General features: G+C 42.5%; 3 protein-coding genes and 4 non-coding genes across 8 annotated transcripts in view; all 7 read left to right on the forward strand.

The window, feature by feature from the left end:
- The window catches only part of LOC135235586 (F-BAR and double SH3 domains protein 2-like), a 74,729-nt gene extending 73,004 nt beyond the window's left edge, over positions 1 to 1,725 (forward strand). For both annotated transcript variants that reach the window (XM_064301181.1, XM_064301182.1), the window contains one exon: positions 86 to 1,725. In XM_064301181.1, the coding sequence (XP_064157251.1) occupies positions 86 to 169 (84 nt within the window). In that variant the 3' untranslated portion in view covers positions 170 to 1,725. The remainder of the gene's footprint in view (positions 1 to 85) is intronic.
- A 1,935-nt stretch (positions 1,726 to 3,660) lies between these two features.
- Positions 3,661 to 10,932, forward strand: LOC135236392 (NACHT and WD repeat domain-containing protein 2). Its single transcript, XM_064302709.1, has 7 exons — positions 3,661 to 4,027; positions 4,224 to 4,312; positions 4,448 to 4,564; positions 4,975 to 5,163; positions 5,284 to 5,419; positions 5,713 to 6,266; positions 6,528 to 10,932. The coding sequence occupies exons 1-7, from the start codon at positions 3,961 to 3,963 to the stop codon at positions 10,245 to 10,247; spliced, it is 4,872 nt and encodes a 1,623-aa protein (XP_064158779.1). The 5' UTR covers positions 3,661 to 3,960; the 3' UTR covers positions 10,248 to 10,932.
- Positions 10,933 to 11,751: 819 nt separating this feature from the next.
- On the forward strand, positions 11,752 to 17,208 carry rps3 (ribosomal protein S3). The gene is made up of 7 exons (XM_064302248.1): positions 11,752 to 11,839; positions 12,701 to 12,831; positions 13,062 to 13,155; positions 14,505 to 14,599; positions 15,039 to 15,226; positions 16,337 to 16,538; positions 17,134 to 17,208. The coding sequence occupies exons 1-6, from the start codon at positions 11,810 to 11,812 to the stop codon at positions 16,534 to 16,536; spliced, it is 738 nt and encodes a 245-aa protein (XP_064158318.1). The 5' UTR covers positions 11,752 to 11,809; the 3' UTR covers positions 16,537 to 16,538; positions 17,134 to 17,208.
- On the forward strand, positions 13,580 to 13,729 carry LOC135237067 (small nucleolar RNA SNORD15). The gene has a single exon (XR_010324743.1). It is a non-coding gene; the product is annotated as a small nucleolar RNA SNORD15 (small nucleolar RNA).
- LOC135237069 (small nucleolar RNA SNORD15) lies at positions 14,712 to 14,861 on the forward strand. Its single transcript, XR_010324745.1, has one exon. It is a non-coding gene; the product is annotated as a small nucleolar RNA SNORD15 (small nucleolar RNA).
- On the forward strand, positions 16,031 to 16,180 carry LOC135237070 (small nucleolar RNA SNORD15). The gene has a single exon (XR_010324746.1). It is a non-coding gene; the product is annotated as a small nucleolar RNA SNORD15 (small nucleolar RNA).
- LOC135237068 (small nucleolar RNA SNORD15) lies at positions 16,807 to 16,956 on the forward strand. Its single transcript, XR_010324744.1, has one exon. It is a non-coding gene; the product is annotated as a small nucleolar RNA SNORD15 (small nucleolar RNA).
- Positions 17,209 to 17,547: the final 339 nt, after the last annotated feature.

Consider the following 17,547-nt stretch of genomic DNA (forward strand, 5'->3'; position numbering starts at 1 on the left):
CTGCAATTTCGAGCGCTTATCTCTTACAGAGATCTTATTAGTGCTAATGTTCATGTGTTTCTGCCTTTCCTTCTCCCCATCGCAGGTGCGTGCGGCTCCACCTCCCCCGAAACAGCATCCCCGCAGGCAGGTGGAGAAGACGGAGGAGGTGGAGATTACTCTGGTGTGAGAGCTCTGCCCAGGCAGCTCATCGCTTGGAACTGGACCTGGGCCCCATCCCGTCGCTCCTCACTGCAGGGCGAGCAGGAGGCGCACGGGGGGGTCTCACACCACTGGCAACCCCTCCCCCCGCTGAGCCCTCCTCCTTTAGCAGCAGCGGGGGCGCTGTGCACCCCTCCCCTCACCGGCAGAGTGGAGCGAAGGGAGAACAGACACTCCTCAGAGCCACAAACGGCTGGTGCCTTTCTTGCACATCTTTATTCAGTGGACTTGTGAGGTGTAAAGACTTCAGTCTGAGGAAGAAGGGGAGCAAGGGAGTGGGGTGGGGGAGGGGGGGCTATATCTAGGAAATTCTGGGGTTCCCTAGGCCCGGCTATATGTAGTCATATCATACGTATTTAATGTGCATTAGTACAGTACATTACTGTTGTCATAGGAATGTTATAAATACACACAACATTTCATCATTTAGCATTACAAAGTCGATGCCGTGTGTGGTATGGGGTAGATGGTATTGACACCTCTAGGCAAAGGGAATTGTATAATGAGGCAAGGTAAGAAAGCGGAGGCTGGTTCCTCCCACGGACGTCCCCTTCCCCTGACCCCTGCAGGACATAAACGTCGCTCTTTATCTCATAGATAAGGAAAATGTGGCAATTTGAAACGATACTAATTACACAAATGTAACTCTTTTCAGCTTTTATTATGAAGACAGGGATCTGTATTACTAATATTTAGTCCTCAAAAGGAAAAAAAATGCAATACAGATTAGATGATGTGCGTTTCTGAAGTGTGATCGGCAAACGTCAGGTTAATCTTTTGTGTAGCCCTGCGGTATTCCTCACTTTCTGTATCATTGCCTGACTTTATTGTTTATATATGCGAATCAATATCTGAACCAGTAGTTGAAGTGCATTATTTTTACATTAATATCTATCGTGTAACACTGTTGAAGACTGAATGGGATGTTTTTGTGATTCAAGAAACAGTATTTAACAAATTGGAAAACTGAGGGCAATGTCGACTCGCAGATTTTTTTCTGACTGGAAAAAGGTGAAAATGGGAAAGGGAGTGTTTGGTCTCATAGGAAACCATGTTATCGCGGTTGTGAATATGAAAGGTGCAGAATATGAAAATGTCCCCTTTTTGTGTTGTTACTTCTCCCTCCTTGCGGGGCAGCCGTTTCTTTCACACTTCAAACACCTGTTTTGTTGATTTTCCTTTGTTTCTGTTTGCTTTTGTTTTCTTTTCCTCCTTGCCAAAGTTGAGCTTTCTTGCTTTCTCACATTGTGGAAAAGGAGCGTTTCTCAAAGGTGAACGTGACATGTGACTTCGTAGCTTTTGATTGGCACAACACCAGGTCCCATTAAAGAGCAGAGAGCAGCCTTTGTCAAAAGCTGGAGGTCGCGACAGAATAACCATGGACTTGGCTAATATTTGTGCTATTGCAGCACAGTACAGAACATGCACCCCTAAAAGATCATTATTACGAGATTTTCAAAAATGTGTTTCTCCAAACATTGTCCAAGCTGACTGTTGAAAAGATCATTTCCAGAGTTGACATTTTAATAAATGCAAAACCGTTCAGCAGAATCGAGACTTCACTGATTGGCACTTGGAGCTGGTGTTCCAGAGGCACGTATGTATAGGATAGAATTTTTAAGTGACACTGTAGCTTGTTTTCAGGAAGAAGCATCCAGCACAATTTTAGTTAACTGCCTTTTTTAAAAATCTGTAATTACAGGTGTTGAAGGAGGAACAAAGTTGATTTGATGCCCAAAACATACTTGTCCTGAATGAGTTTAGCTATGTACTGAACCAATATTGTAAAAATATTGTATAATAGCATCCATTTATTTGGGCTTAGCAAGTGTCCGTGCACAGTATATACAGATTGTAATTCTCAGCTGTTGTGTGTGTGTGCGATTTATATATATATATATATATATATATATATATCTCTTTACTGTGAACAAGGAAGTCCAGTATAACTTTTAAAGACATTCAGACTTTGACAATGTTAAAACAAAATTTCCATAGCTGAGTTTGACCTCTTGCATCCTGCGTGTAAGCAAATCTACCAAAATGATTGATTAACTAACCTAACCCATTGAAATGAAAGATATACCAGCACTTTTTTCTTCTTTTTTCACTGTTTAAAACCAGCAGTATTGCTCTTGTACGGTTGCCCCCTCATTGGTGTGTTGCCACTTGAACTCTTTGTTCTGAGTTCAGTGCGTTTTTCCCATGTTACGTGTACTTTTCGTGGTTCTACGGACCAGATCTGCTTTTGACTGATTTACTCCTGAAACTAACCAAGAGGGCGACTGTCCTTTCTGGAGGGTGTGATGTTTTTGCGTGGTATTATCAAATATTAACTGATTGTTGGGAATGAGAAAATAAAATGAAAACGGTTAAAATGTTGTGGAGAGAATGTGGATTTCAACATGAAATAAATCAGTCTAGATTTTGAAAGTAGTTGATCAGAGGGGAAGATATATAAATATCTGTGCTCTGTCTGTTTTCTCTCTCTCTTCTTGTTGATCTCATTGAGATCTTTTTAATGTTATCAAACTTGTTTTGAAGTTTATGGTTTACAGCTGTCCCATCATTTAAGAAAGCTGTTCTCACCCACAAATCACATTTTTCTTAGTAATCTCTCTGGCCAGTTCATACTCTTACTCCCTCAAAACTACAGCCACACATGCTTATTGATTACTTTGGTGTTTTGCATATTTGATTTGAAGATGTTTAAGAGCTGCTATAAGATCCATTACAACAACAGGCCTTTCCTTCAGACTGTTGCCGCGGTGACAATATCAGAGAGCAGTAGTGCAAAATTCTGTCTGCATTTTATTGGCTGTAAAAAAAAGTTTGTATTTATTGTGTACAAATGTTAAATAAAAAACAAATGGAAAAAAACATGTATATTTGTGTTTCCTGGCTCACACATTTGCACAAATGGACGTAAGTCTACCTGTCTTGGCACAACAGCATTGGGGGACTGTAATCCAAGTATCATGGAAGCAATGCCATCCAATGGGCAAGTAGCCTGGCTCAAAGGTGGAAGTGTTCTATTATGTGTGGAGTTCAGTATTAGTATTTATTGACATACTGACTGCAACCCCCTTTTATCACTCCCTATTTCACACAGATGAATACCCTCATATTTATGCACGCCGGGCATGACTTCATGTGGCACATCTGACTTTCCAAGGAACAATACGGTCGTAATGGGGTGCCACCCTATTCACCAGACATGTATCCAATAGGGTGCCTCTGGGCTAGTACTGTACATGCATCTTCACTAAATTAAAATGTACACTGTTTGGTCACACCATGAGTTTCCAGTTTCAGTTTGAGGTCCAGGATCCAGCTTAGTAGAAAAACTTTTTTTCCCCGACTGGTTTTTTCAAATTGAAAATGTTTCTACAAACTATGTCAATTTTGTATAATTGGAGTGACAATATTCACTATTCACTTTGATGGTGGTGGTAGACAGGTGTGCATCTTTGTCTGTGAGGGTTCTTTGTGTATTTATCAAAAGCCAGCTGCCACTCGGCAAAATTGCATGGGTGTGGGCAGGGGGGCATATCTAAGTTCCAAGAAAAACACATTGTACGTGTTTCCTGTCAGGAACCTGCTTTCTGAGGCCAGGGACAGAGAGAAATAAGGGCGGGCAGGCGAAATGTACTGGAGCTGTGGTTCTGTCTCTTGGGATTTTACCTAAAGTGATTTAGAAATATCGTCTACAAACTCTACACAGTTTTTTTTTTAAATTATGTAATAAATTTTATTTCGATGGAAGACTTTCAAAGAACCTTGGTCAGCTCTTGTGTAAAAGTTTACTTGTGCACCAATCCTGAAGGTAAGGTTCTTCTGGTTATGGATCACCATTAGAAGCCTCTTGTTGTGTTAGATTGCAAAACTATTTTCTGTTTGGTTTGCTTGTTTATCTTAAATCTGATTGGTTTTCTGATCATTCTCCAGCCCTTTTTCATAGTTTTGTTGAGAGAAGTTTACAGTCCCTGGTGAGAAATAAAATGAAGGAAATGCATTTTTAGATTCTGTGGAGGAGAGAAGATCTCTCAGGGAGGATGTTTTCCCAAGAGTGAGAGACTACTGCCGATGTGCTCATGGTTTGGAGTTCAGGGTAAGACTCCACAAGAAGTCAGCATTTCTCCAATTTGCCCTAGCCAGTTCACATATAGTGCACTGTTTGTGGTAATATTGATGAGAAATGTGGTTTCCAGTTTTGGTCATATAAATCTAAGGTACTGTCCTCCAGGTAATCGACCCATATGAGGGGCTTGAACTGCAGGACGTGTTGGACCCCAGGAGACAGCAGGTCCGGCTGCAGCTGCTGGAGGATTGCAGGAAGACCTCTGCCGGACCTTTCCTTGTGGTGATTACAATGAAACATATTTACTGTGTTTGCTGCACTAACCCAGAATTTTTATTCTATAGAGAGTACAAATTTCCCTTTAAATGTGAGTGGCTTTCCATTTGTGCTATTTTTCTTCTGAGTACAGATTACAGCTAAGGGGCCATTCTAGGGTAAATAAACAAAAATAAATATTGTAACACAATCAACAATGTAATTTGGATTCTAATAAATTAGATTTTTTATTTTATTTGCGTTAGAATATTACAATATTGTACCATGATATGTAAAATATATTTAGTTTGGTTGGTTTACAGTATGTTTTGAAGAATTTACGATTTGCCTATGTTAAAACTTATTTTAACAATATGTTTCCTGGAGCAACTCAGATAAGGCATCTCTGTTTTTTGGTGATGGCTGTGGGTTTGCAGGCCCTGGTTGGGAGGCAATATGGTAGCACAGGCCTCCCTGTGCAGGTGGAGGTCTCTGAGTTCCAGCAAATTCTGCAGACTGGCCAGCAGATGGGTATAGACACCCAGGTCCTGGAACGCTGGTACTGCAGAGATGAGAACAACGTACCGCCTTCCTTCTGCCTCTTTGACCATCGCCATCATGATCAGGTAATCTTATAGTGCTGCATCCTACATACACCAGCACCATAATCTGTGCAGTATGCAAACTGTCTCACCAGAATCATTATGAAATACTGCTGTTTTAATTCAGCATCACATTTATTCCAGGCAGAGGTAAAAGCCAGCAAAATTCATCTGCAAGATGTGTACCAGGAAATGAGGATCATTTTTCACACCATTGTGACAAGATGCATCCAGGAAGGAAATATAACCTCAGAAAAGGCACAGAAATATTTCAGATCAGGTCAGGTGCCTGTTATTTCTGCATATTTTTTAACAAGGATTTTACAGTCAGAATTATAGTTTTATAACAAGAATTATATTCTGCCTTGGGACATTTAAAAATGAACTTTAGAAACTATGAGTGACACAGATGTTGTAATTAATATATTTAAGCTATTTTAAATAGAGTATCAAGAACAATGTCCAATTGTATCTACATAGGTTAGAAGTACAGATATCTTAAATTTGAGTGTGAGCATTGTAATTGAATAAACTTAGTTTAGATAGTATTAAATATGATGTATGCCCCCGTAGCTCTTGATGAAGAACTGCACTTTGCATTGGAAAATCGTTCCAAGGAGGACATTGCAAGATGCCTCTGCTACGTCTACAAAATCACCAGGAAGCAATGCCGAAGAAAGCCCCTTATAGGCCTTAACCCTAATCTGAAGGCCTCTTCTGATGATCCTCTAAGCAATCTCCGTGACCACTTCCTGCCTGGTCTTGTCACTTCCTGTCAGCTCCAGGTGTACACTACCACCTCAGTAAGTGAGCTGCATTCAGGTGACACCACCGAGATGAGGAGGTGGTACACTGAAGGATTGTGCCAGCAGCTCTACAAAGATCTGCTGAACCTCATCAACTCTACTGCTGCCAGGAAGAGGCATCGCTTTGATGATGCACTTTCTCAGGAGCTTGTGCAGCAGGCCAACCTGTGCCATATCTACTCCAGTCTTTACAGAGTCAATTGTGAAGAGGTCCAGCATGTCAAAGCCTACCTGCAGCAGAAAGAGACAGAATATCCACTCGTCCTCTTCGGGGGGCCTTGTACTGGCAAAACCGTACTTCTGGCTTATTGCGCCAGTCAAGTAAGTGAGTAAATGTAACATTCTATGTACTGTCTGCGACCTTAAAAACACACAGTGGTTGATTAGGTGACAGATGTTCACATATAATCAGCTCATACCGGTTTTTCACTATCTGTTAATCTCTTTACTGCTACTGATAAATTGAGTGAGGAAGAATATATATTTGCAGGGGAAATCCCATATGTTTATATACAATTTTGACTTCCTTTCTATGGTTTTCTCCATTTGAACTCCTATTGACTTGCTCCTCCTATCTTACAGGTGCGTACTTGGCTTGATGGACCAGACCCTGTGATGGGTGTTTATTTTATAAATGGTGGCAATAGTACTATGGAACAGCTTCTCACCAGTATATGTAATCAGTTAGGTAAAAGCTATTACCAGCCCCAGCATCACTTACCATGGGATGTCAATCAACTGAAAAAAGCTTTTACAAACCTGATGATCATGGCCTCTTCATCATCACATCTCTTGGTCCTTATCTTAGATGGATTGGACCAGGTATCAGGAGCTGATGGACCTCAGAGTACCTGGTGGCTCCCTGCATCCCTACCTGTTAACGTCAAGCTCATCATTTCCACTGCGCCAAAAAAATCAGGCACTCTCCAGGCCCTCAAAGCACTTTACCCAGAGTCCTCTCTGTTCCTGGAAGTGAAATCAAAGGACAGAAGGGACTGTAGCATAATGCTAAAAAACCTCCTTTTCTCCTGCAGCAGGAGAATAACTTCAGGACAGCAGATGCATGTCAACAAGGCTCTGAAAGAGTGTTCTCTCCCACTTTACATTGAGCTGTTGCACAGGCAGGTGTGCAACTGGAACTCATCACTGGACGTCACAGAGGAGTCCATAACCAAAGGGGTCCATGATAACATCAAGATGTTTCTGGTTCAGCTTGAGCAAAACCATGGGAAAGAGCTGGTCTCCAAGGCAATGTGTTACATCACCATAGCCAAATCAGGCATCACAGAGGCTGAGTTAACTGACATTTTATCCTGTGAAAATGATGTGCTTTCTCAGTTCTTCCCAGCAGGCAAAGCCCTGCCCTACAAGCTGCGGGTTCCAGAGGCTGAGGTGGAGAGTATGCTACAAGACCTGAGGGGATTCCTAATGAAGAGGAACATCTCAGGTTTCCAGGTTCTCTTTTGGCCCAGCAGACACTTCCCTCTAGTCATACATAAGCTCTACCTGTGTGCTGCTGAAACAGTGAGAGACACACACAGCACACTGGCTAACTATTTCAGTGGTCAGTGGGCATATGGCAGGACCAAGCCGATGGTTATCAGCCAAGTTCATGTCACAGAAACTGAACATCTGAGTACACCACAAGTTAAAACTTACATCGACAGGCAGATTCCAGGGCAGCCCTGGGTCTTTGACTCCTCCTCTAAGCAGATACATGTTAATGTAAGGAAGCTTCTGGAATTGCCCTTCCATTTGAAAAAGAGTGGCAGGTTAGAGGAACTAGTCAGGGAAGTGATGATGTCACCTGGGTTCCATCAGAGTATGCTAAGGGTGGGTCGCCTGGAAGGTTTGGTGAGTGACCTCAACGAGACCTCTAAGTTCATGTCCAGCAGGGAGCTTGGGTTCCTTGCCAGAATTGTAAAGGATGCAGCCTGCTTGCTCCGTGACTCCCCCAGTGGACTAACATCTGTGATGCAGGCTAAGCTGTTCCCATTCCTGAATGTTTTACCAGAACTAGAGAGCTACGCAAAGCAGATCTACCAGGAAGGAGTCAGAACCCAAGGTGTGAATGTGTTGTGTTCCCCTGTTTTAGCAGTGTCCTCCACCTGCTGGACTCCACCAGATGTGAAGGCATCCCCCATCATGGAGGTGGTGGACACACAATGTGACATGGTGGTTATAATCCTTCATGACAGTTCCATCTGGGTATGGAGTGAGAATTTTGTAGGGGGTTATAAACCCTTTAGTTTGTCTGAATTCATCATTTCAAACATCAAAAGTGAAGGCAATTTTCTTCTGTTGTCTACACAATGCAGTAGGATCCTGTTGTACAATCTGAAAGAACCCTTGTATATTTGTGAATTAGACACTGATAGATCTGTCCCCAGCTCACCCAGAAACCCAGTCTTCACACCTGGGGGGTTTTTACTTTCTGAGAATAGGATCATTTTGTGGTACAAATGTAAAAACTACATTCAAATCTTTGATATTAACACTGGCACAAAACTAATGGAGCTGCACTGCCACCACAATGTGACATGTGTGTCATGCTCCTATGAGGGACAGTTCATTTTCTGTGGGCAGGACACAGGCAGAGTCTCCATATTTGACCTCCAAAATAACTGCCACCTTACTACTTGCACCGGATCCATGGAAACATCCATTATGGATGTGCTTTGTTGTGAGGAAAAGCATTTGATGGTGTGTGTGGACAGAACCGGAAACGTGTTTGTCTGGAACATTAACCCCATAACAAATCCCGAACTCAGAAAAGACTTCTCTAGCCCTAATAACCAAGACGAGGTCTTAAACACTGAGCATTCAGTGGAGAACAGCATCTTCCTTGTCTGTAAGAGACACCAAATTGTACTCTGGGATACTCATGAGTGGACAGTGGATGACCAATTCAAGGCACCTCAGGACAAAACATTTATCCAAGCTGTGCTGGCCAAAGAGGGCCTCCTTATCATTGCTTGCCTTGAGGACTGCCCATTCTTGCTGGTGTGGAAGAGGACCACTGGTCAGTGTGTTTTGAGCCTGGATATCAAACACTCCAAAGCCCTCAAACTTCTGAAAATGGGGTCAGACTTGTTAGCTGTGACTGTCAATGGAATTATTACCACCTGGGACATGGATTTTATTTGGTCTGCCTCTGTCACCTCAAAAACAGGAGTAAAGGTTAAAGAGTTGCTGGTAGAATCTACAGGGGAGCATTTCTACACAATAGATGGGACTGAGCTGGTGTGGAAGTGGGGGACACTTAGCAACAAGGCTGAGGGCCGCTACATTCATGATGGTCCAGTGGACACCTTCACTCTCTCCATGGACTGCCAGCATCTGGTGTCTGCATCCTCAGGGGACATTTACATCTGGCAGACTACCACAGGGGAAAACCTTCACCGTATCCATGGCAGTCATGCATCTTCCTTGCTAATCACCCCCAAGGGCAACTTGGCTGTGTCCCTCTGTAAGCATGATCTTTCTTCTGTGTGGAACCTGAAGAGTGGGCGCGTGGTGTGCAATGTTCACCTGCATCTAAACCATGCTGTCATTTCCCCTGAAAGCACATTCATCCTTGGCCTACACAATTTTGACCTCCTGGCAGTCAGTCTGTGGTCAGGGTATGTCAGCAAGAGGTTTTCCTGTTCTGGACCAGCTAAAGTCATTGCCTTCCAGCCTCTACTGGACTATCCAGACTACGTTGTCTTGATCACCATATCTGGGAATCTGTATACCTGGAAAGTTACAGAAGAAACTGTGTGTAAGCACGTTCATTTACCTGGTGCTCCCCTGATCAAGCCAGAGCTGTTCCAGATCTCTTCCAATGGAAGCTATGCTATTCTGTCCACAGCTGGAGCAAACATCAACATCTTAGACACTGTTAATGGAAAATTGTGCTCCCTGCAGGCGGAAGGTGACATCCTGATGGTTTGCTTGGACTTGACTGGATGCTATGTTGTCTTAATTTTTGATGCTGAAAACCCTGATGACTGTAATTGTGATCTCCACTCCCAGCCGGTTCTGAGTGCTGTACGCATTTCCAATGGGAAGACTGTGGGCAGGTTTTACCTATGTAAAGCTCCCTCTATTCTAAGCCTCTCTGAAAATCTCTGTGCATATGTAGGGTTCATTGATGGATCAGTGGGGGTCTATGCCATTTCAGATACAGCAGAGAGCAGCTTGATGGTTGGAAAATGCCTACGTTCGATTGGACAACAGAAGCCCTGTCTTTATGAGGAGCCCCATTGCTGGTTGCCTCTGGAAAAGCCAAATATCACATGGACTGATCCTCATATTTAAATGTTGTAGTGTTGATGAGAAATAATGCCGCACAAAAAGGAAGAATCCATTATTATTAGGGTTACAGTAAGAACCGAGGCCAATGGTTATTTCATAATGCAAGCCATATTTACATCAATGGCTTTCAAATTTTTATCAAACTCCAACATGTGCAAAGACATAAGACAGCAGGGAGCCACTCGAAGCTGCAATTGCTGTAATGTATTGACAAAATGTTCTGTGGTTTTTCTTTTGTGTAAGTCACAGTGTCTGTTCTAATGTATTTTGTAACTACAGTGGGGGGACTCATGGTTTCAGTATTACTTGTGGGTCATGTTTGTTAGAATCTTAGAATTGATAGGTTGGTGTAAATGCACAATGATGATATAAACACGTAATTTGTATCTCTGTTTTAGCTTCTACGCAAACAAATGCTAATCAAGTGCATTTGATCTCTGTGCTCTGGTTGTGCTACGATGAGCCGGCCCTACACACATCCATGCACACACTGATGCCTGAATTGTTCTGGTAATCATTATTGTGATATGTATTGAAAACTGTAAGAAAAATCTACTTCGCTTTTTGCCTTATCTCTGTGTAGTGGTAACCTCCAGCTGACAATCCGAAGTGTGGCATTGTGGGTTTGGGACTACGGGTTTCTTTCTTTCTTTATTTCTTTCTTTGCAATAAAGCCTCCCAGATGTGCCATGGACAATAACTCTCTCCTACTTGATCTCTCTGAGTGAGATATGGTGGCAGGGATTTAAGCATGACATCAGCATAAGCACACACCAAGGGCATTTGTGGTACACATAAGGCAAACCTGAGACTGCTACAGTTACTCCGAACAACATCTCTGTATGCCAGTTCCCTTCTGAACAGCTTGTACTAAATCTACTTTAACTGCTGGTGTCTCTCTATTATGCTGAATTTACCACAGCAGCAACAACTAACGGCCAAGTTATAATGAACCATTTATTGTGTATAATTACACACTCTTAATGTGACTTTAAGGGATGTTTTACCCACTTATGGCTACATTGTGTCAGAAATAGATACATATGAAGATTAAACATCACACATCATATCCAGAATCTTTTAATCAGTTAGATCAACTAACTTTGCTTTCATTTTCTGCAATATATTGTATGGCAAGTAATTCCTTTAGAAAGAGGTTATTTGTTCATTTATGAACTTATAGACCAACAGGTGAAATCAGAGGAGTCCAACAAATGTTAAATGTATTAACAAGAGTGGACACTTGACAGATCTAAACAAATGGTAATAAGCAAAACTTATACTGAAATAATAGATTAATTAATATGTATTGTTTTGTTAAAATATACTCTTAATTTCTATTACACCATCTATTCAATGCACTTGAATCACTTCAAAAGAATTACTGCTGTGTTTCATATCATATTTTTAGAGGGCTACAATATGCACTCCGTCAATTTCTGGTCACTTTCAACTACAGGTTAGCTTCAAAAACTACAAATACCGTAAGCATACTGAAGCCATTTTTGTATAAATTGACTTCCGCTAAAGTGAACATCCCTTTCCTGTCCACGGCACGCAGCAAGATGGCGGCGCAAATCTCCAAGAAGAGGAAGGTTAGCGCGTATTTGTTTTATTATGACAGTTAAAAGAAGCGAAATTGGAATAAAATCAACACGGACTGGCATGATAAACATGCTTTCAAGCTTACTAGAGTATGTTATTGTCTTTCCGGGTACGCATGCATAGAGGATTACTGTAGATTGGACCGGCGGTGTATCACCGGGTCGCAAACATGGCAGGGGCTGAGGTTTACCATAATGTTACATTAAGCCTTACCATGCGATATATTTCACTTATTTACCTCTAAGAATCGGTGTACAGCCAAGTTCCATTGTCATTATAAAACCCCTTCCCTCCAAAACGTATACTTGCGTTTCTTGTTTGCCAAGTAATTCGTGTAACATAAACTTTTTGACTGTCTATCTTGCTCAATTGATTCATGCTATTGCTGAATGAGTTGGTAATTGGTTGGCTCAATAGAAGTGCATCTTCCCTAATGACGAAGTTAAAGTTTTCAGGGGAAATATAACGTTTCCATCACCTAGTCAAGTTTTCTCGAATTCTAGTTATCGATAAGTCTAGTTAGCTATCTAGGCCGAGCCTGACGCTCAGCGATTTGATTGGTGGCTCCCGATTAAGCCGTTAACTCTGTCTTTGCATCAGTGTTTTTAAATTTGTAGTTGCCGTGCAGGGTGTTTTGTTTGACAAACATATGTATATAACTTGCTGAGTTGAAAGCCGTCCAGGCAAACCTTAAATACTTTAACTTGGGTATAACCCCATTGACCCAACGGGGATATGATCCTCTAACCAAATCCTGTCCACAAATTGCTTTGTACAGTGTGCGAAAGCAGAAGGTTCTTTCAAAGCTGATTTATTCTTTGTTACTGTTTGCACCTCCCTGTTTCTTGCAGTTTGTGTCAGATGGCATCTTTAAAGCCGAGCTGAACGAGTTTCTTACTCGTGAACTTGCCGAGGATGGCTACTCTGGCGTAGAGGTGCGAGTCACCCCGACCAGAACAGAGATCATCATTCTTGCCACAAGGTGAGGCCGACTATATCAGTCACACTTTTAGAATGGTGGCTGTCTTAGTCTCATACACATGCTTGACTTGTTCGATTATTCACACATGTACTGTCCAACTTGACAACTGTTTTTTTTTTTTTTTTTTTAAAGCTGTGTACTTAATTTTCAAGTGAATAGATGTTTTTCTCTGTACAAAGTACACAAACTTTATTGCGTGTGTAAACTATGTTTAATATCTCCTCCGTTAGGACCCAGAATGTCCTGGGTGAGAAGGGACGTCGCATCCGTGAATTGACTGCTGTTGTCCAGAAGAGGTTTGGTTTCCCTGAGGGCAGTGTTGAGGTGAGTGCTGAGGAGAGGATCACTGGCTCAGTACCTCTGCTAAATTCGTCTGCCGTGAGTGTATAGGTCCAAGGTTGTGATGATTAAATGTATAGCAGTAATGAGAGCCTTTGAGCCAGTGAGTAGACTCACTGATGTGCTTTAGAAGGAAGATGACAACAGGCGAAGAAGAATCTTGCAGACTGGCTGTCCCAAGATCCCACAGTGCTTTTTCCCAGGAGAGCTGGTTGGAATGGCACTTGCCCATTCTGCAGTGGGATCTTTAATTTCTTACTGAACTGTTGGGAGGCCTAACAGTGCATGGTGAACTGCAGTTTCTGCATGTTTCATCTCACGCAGTTCTTCATTGACTTCGTGCTGATGTTCCTCGCGTAGCATTTCACATCGTACCCTGTTCCAGTCACTTATGTACCTTGGATTCTCCCTTCAGTGATGATACGATGACGAGTCTGAACAGGGCACAGCCTGTCTCTGGAGTTCCTGGCTCAGGGGCACGTTCTGTGTCTCTGGGTTCAGTCCCCAGGGCAGTGGGTCCTCATCGCTTGATGACATATGAGGCATTTGTCTGAGAAGGGCTGAGACTTCATTCTGAATTACAGTGAAGGAAAGGCTTAATGTGGTTGCAGTATTGCACTGAAGTATCAGGAAAACGTAAATCAGTTTTTCTTTGAGGGAGGAATATTGATTCTGAAATCAATCTTTAGAATAGTTGATGGACTGCTAAAGAATATAGCAGCTGTCATCTGTGTGATTCAACCTGCATGGTAGTGTATTTCTCATCTCGTACAGCTCACAATTCCAACACTTATTCTGTTTACTTCCTGTGTGAATGAAATCACTTGCATCATTGGATAGTACTTACATTGTTAATCTTATATCCTAATCTAGATGTCTATTAGGTGTAGGAGAACATCTGCCATGTTATCTTGGCTAGGATTCATGTAGAATGAGATGAGCCTGTGTTAGCATGAGGGTTAGTTTGACTGTATAATTAAACCATATGCCCCTGTTTACAACTCATTTGATGGGCCTCAGACATGCTGTTATTGGACAGAAATGTACTCTTTGTAAATGGGGTTATTTCCATATGAAATTAATTGTTTATTTAGCATTTTTGAAATTTGGCAGAAGTGCCGATAAGTGTTTTAAAATGAAATCAGTAAAGCTGAGAATACTGGGCTAGTACAGTATGGGGGGGGGAGAGGAATTACTCCTTGACTTCAAGGAATTGGTTTCTGGTATGTTCTGCTTCTGAAAATGGCAGATGTGCAGTCAGTGAAATTGGCTGAGTTTTGATGACCCCATCACTGGTGAAACCCATTTTATATGCCTTCCTTGTGTGTTTCTAGCTGTATGCAGAGAAGGTGGCCACTAGGGGCCTGTGTGCCATCGCCCAGGCAGAGTCTCTCCGCTACAAGCTGCTGGGAGGGCTGGCAGTGCGCAGGTGAGCCTTTTCCACAAGCTCTATAACACGCCTCATCCACTTTGTGCCAAAGTTCCTCACATAGCTTTTCTCATCGTACCTTGTGGCAGTCATTTCTATACCTGGATTCTCCCTTCAGTGATGATACGATGACGAGTCGGAACAGGGCACAGCCTGTCTCCGGGGTTCCTGGCTCAGGGGCACGTTCTGTGTCTCTGGGTTCAGTCCCCAGGGCAGTGGGTCCTCATTGCTTGATGACATATGAGGCATTTGTCTGAGAAGGGCTTTGGGTCTTCATCCAGAATTATAGTATGGAAAATATTTACTGCAGTTGTTGCACTGACCTATCAGGAAACCCCACTCCGTTTTACATTTAGGTAGGAAGGTTGAAGAACCTCACTTTCTACTTTGCTTGTACAGGTTTGAGTTTTTATTTTTCGAACTCTTTTCTCCCCCCCAGGGCATGTTATGGCGTTCTCCGCTTCATCATGGAGAGCGGGGCAAAGGGATGTGAAGTGGTGGTTTCTGGGAAGCTCAGGGGCCAGAGGGCCAAATCAATGAAGTTTGTTGACGGCCTGATGATCCACAGTGGTGACCCTGTCAACTACTACGTCGACACCGCTGTCCGCCATGTCCTCCTCAGGCAGGGTGAGTTGGGCCTGTGTTAAACCCTTCAGTTAAATAAGATGCCATGTTAAAGAATTTTTGGTAGTGTCATTCATTTGCTGAGCAATGTCCTTGTTCTGCATCACTGGCATAGCAAATTGTTTTAATATAAATTTCATTCAGCTGGTTTTTTTACTTATGCAGTTTAAGGAAAATTACTTTGCTCAGTGAATTATGAAATGAATGAAACAAAACATTGTATTTATGTGGCAGTTTTCCAGACTCAGTGCTTGCAGTGATGAGGGGGCAAACTCACCTTAACCACCACCAATGTGTAGTTCACAGCTGGGTGATGCACGACAGCCATTTTGCACCAGAACACTCACCACTAGCTGGCCCATCAACATCACGTCCAGCAGAAACTTAGTTTTCCTTGGAGGTCTCCCATCCATGTATTAACCAAGCACACACTTGCGTAGCTTCAGCAATTCAGCAAGAGCTGGGTGCATGGTGGTATGGCTGCTGGACCAGCAGCTCCATGCTGCCTCCCTAATAGTTCTGCAAACAAAATGTGGGGGTGTTAAGAAAATGCCTGGAAACTTCGGACACTCGCTTCTGAAGGATTTTAGTTTTAATTGGATACAGTAAATGTTTTTTTGTTTGTGTTGGAATACTGGCAAATAGTTTTCTGACTCATGTTTTCTCTTTCTAAAGAGAACCTGCTATTTTTGTTTCATTTTATTTCTAGACACTGGTTTATTTAACATTGGCATGTTTCAAAAGGGCGCAGTTAAGACATGACCATTTCAATTATTTTGATCAAGTTTAGCTGTGTGTCCCCCTACCCTTCAGTGATGATACGATGACGAGTCGGAACAGGGCGCAGCCTGTCTCTGGGGTTCCTGGCTCAGGGGCACGTTCTGTGTCTCTGGGTTCTGTCCCCAGGGCAGTGGGTCCTCATTGCTTGATGACATATGAGGCATTTGTCTGAGAAGGGTTTCATTATACCTGTATGTTTGAAGTATGCTGTTCATTGTTAATGACTGAAATGTCTTCTTTGGTTGGGGGAAGAAGTTTCCCCTCTAAAATGTGGTGCAAATAAATGGATGCAGTTTACGAGTCGGACCCTGACCATGTTTCTTCTGTCCACAGGTGTGCTGGGAATCAAGGTGAAGATCATGCTGCCCTGGGACCCCAGTGGCAAGATTGGCCCCAAGAAGCCCCTCCCCGACCACGTCAGCATTGTGGAGCCCAAGGACGAGGTCCTCCCCACCACCCCAATGTCTGAGCAGAAGGGAGCTAAGGCAGAGGTTCCTGCTATGCCACAGGGTGGGCCTGTCACCACTGCATAAAGGTGAGTGTGACCAGCACCTTTGAATGCCTCCTCTTGAGCCATAGTCCAGGCTAAACTCTCCGTCCCTGCTGATCTGAGATCAGTTATTACCAGGAGTGTTTTCAGCTTATAAAATACTGAACACATAAAATTTTTGAGTACTAGTGCACTGGGAAGATGTGTCAAACCCCCCATGGTCATCTTCAACTTAATTTCTGAATTTGCCTCAGCCAAAGTCCTAGTATCCTGCCATGTTTTGTTACAGTAATTTATGTACCTTGGATTCTCCCTTCAGTGATGATACGATGACGAGTCTGAACAGGGCACAGCCTGTCTCTGGGGTTCCTGGCTCAGGGGCACGTTCTGTGTCTCTGGGTTCAGTCCCCAGGGCAGTGGATCCTCATTGCTTGATGACATATGAGGCATTTGTCTGAGAAGGGCCTTCTGTGGAATATATTGTACTCTTATGAATAATGTTACACAGAAGATTCATAGGTTTTTCAGTGCTTTTTGTGGTTGAAAAAAGTTTTTTCTTTTTTAAATCCAAATGCTTGGTTTTAGGTGTAATGCCATGATGATTTTTTAACTTTCTAATGGACATGCCCTTTTTTTGCAGGTGTCCACCATTTCCTAAAGCCGGGAACACTTGGAAATTTTGTGTACAAAACCAATAAAACCTGGAAAAGACCAATTGTATGTCTGTTTTTCTGTAATGGTTAACATTTGGTTTTCATTCTGAAATCAAACCGACTTAAACAACGAAATGCATTTGATTTAAATGCACTTTAAAATGCATCACAGTATTGACTGAGTATACATACATGCCATTTAAACCTTTTCAAATGCATAGTAATTTTGAGATTATGGAGCTGTGGCAGTATGAAGTATATTGTACAAAAATCATTTTAATGCCTTGCCACCTTTAACTCACCTTGATCATAACATTTGGTTCTGGAGAAGACTACGTTTTCTAATGTTTACACTGGAGTCTTTGTAAAGCAATGTTACCGACATTGAACTTCAAAAAGTT

This window comes from Anguilla rostrata, chromosome 12, assembly GCF_018555375.3.
Source record: "Anguilla rostrata isolate EN2019 chromosome 12, ASM1855537v3, whole genome shotgun sequence".
NCBI lineage: Eukaryota > Metazoa > Chordata > Actinopteri > Anguilliformes > Anguillidae > Anguilla > Anguilla rostrata.

Coding starts and splice junctions, on each gene's coding strand:
- LOC135236392 (XM_064302709.1), top strand. CDS start 3,961: ATGGAAGACTTTCAAAGAACCTTGGTCAGCTCTTGTGTAAAAGTTTAC. Junction 4,313..4,447: donor CTCATGGTTTGGAGTTCAGG/GTAAGACTCCAC, acceptor ACTGTCCTCCAG/GTAATCGACCCATATGAGGG. Junction 6,267..6,527: donor TGGCTTATTGCGCCAGTCAA/GTAAGTGAGTAA, acceptor CCTATCTTACAG/GTGCGTACTTGGCTTGATGG.
- rps3 (XM_064302248.1), top strand. CDS start 11,810: ATGGCGGCGCAAATCTCCAAGAAGAGGAAG. Junction 14,600..15,038: donor GGAGGGCTGGCAGTGCGCAG/GTGAGCCTTTTC, acceptor TCTCCCCCCCAG/GGCATGTTATGGCGTTCTCC. Junction 15,227..16,336: donor CCATGTCCTCCTCAGGCAGG/GTGAGTTGGGCC, acceptor TTCTGTCCACAG/GTGTGCTGGGAATCAAGGTG.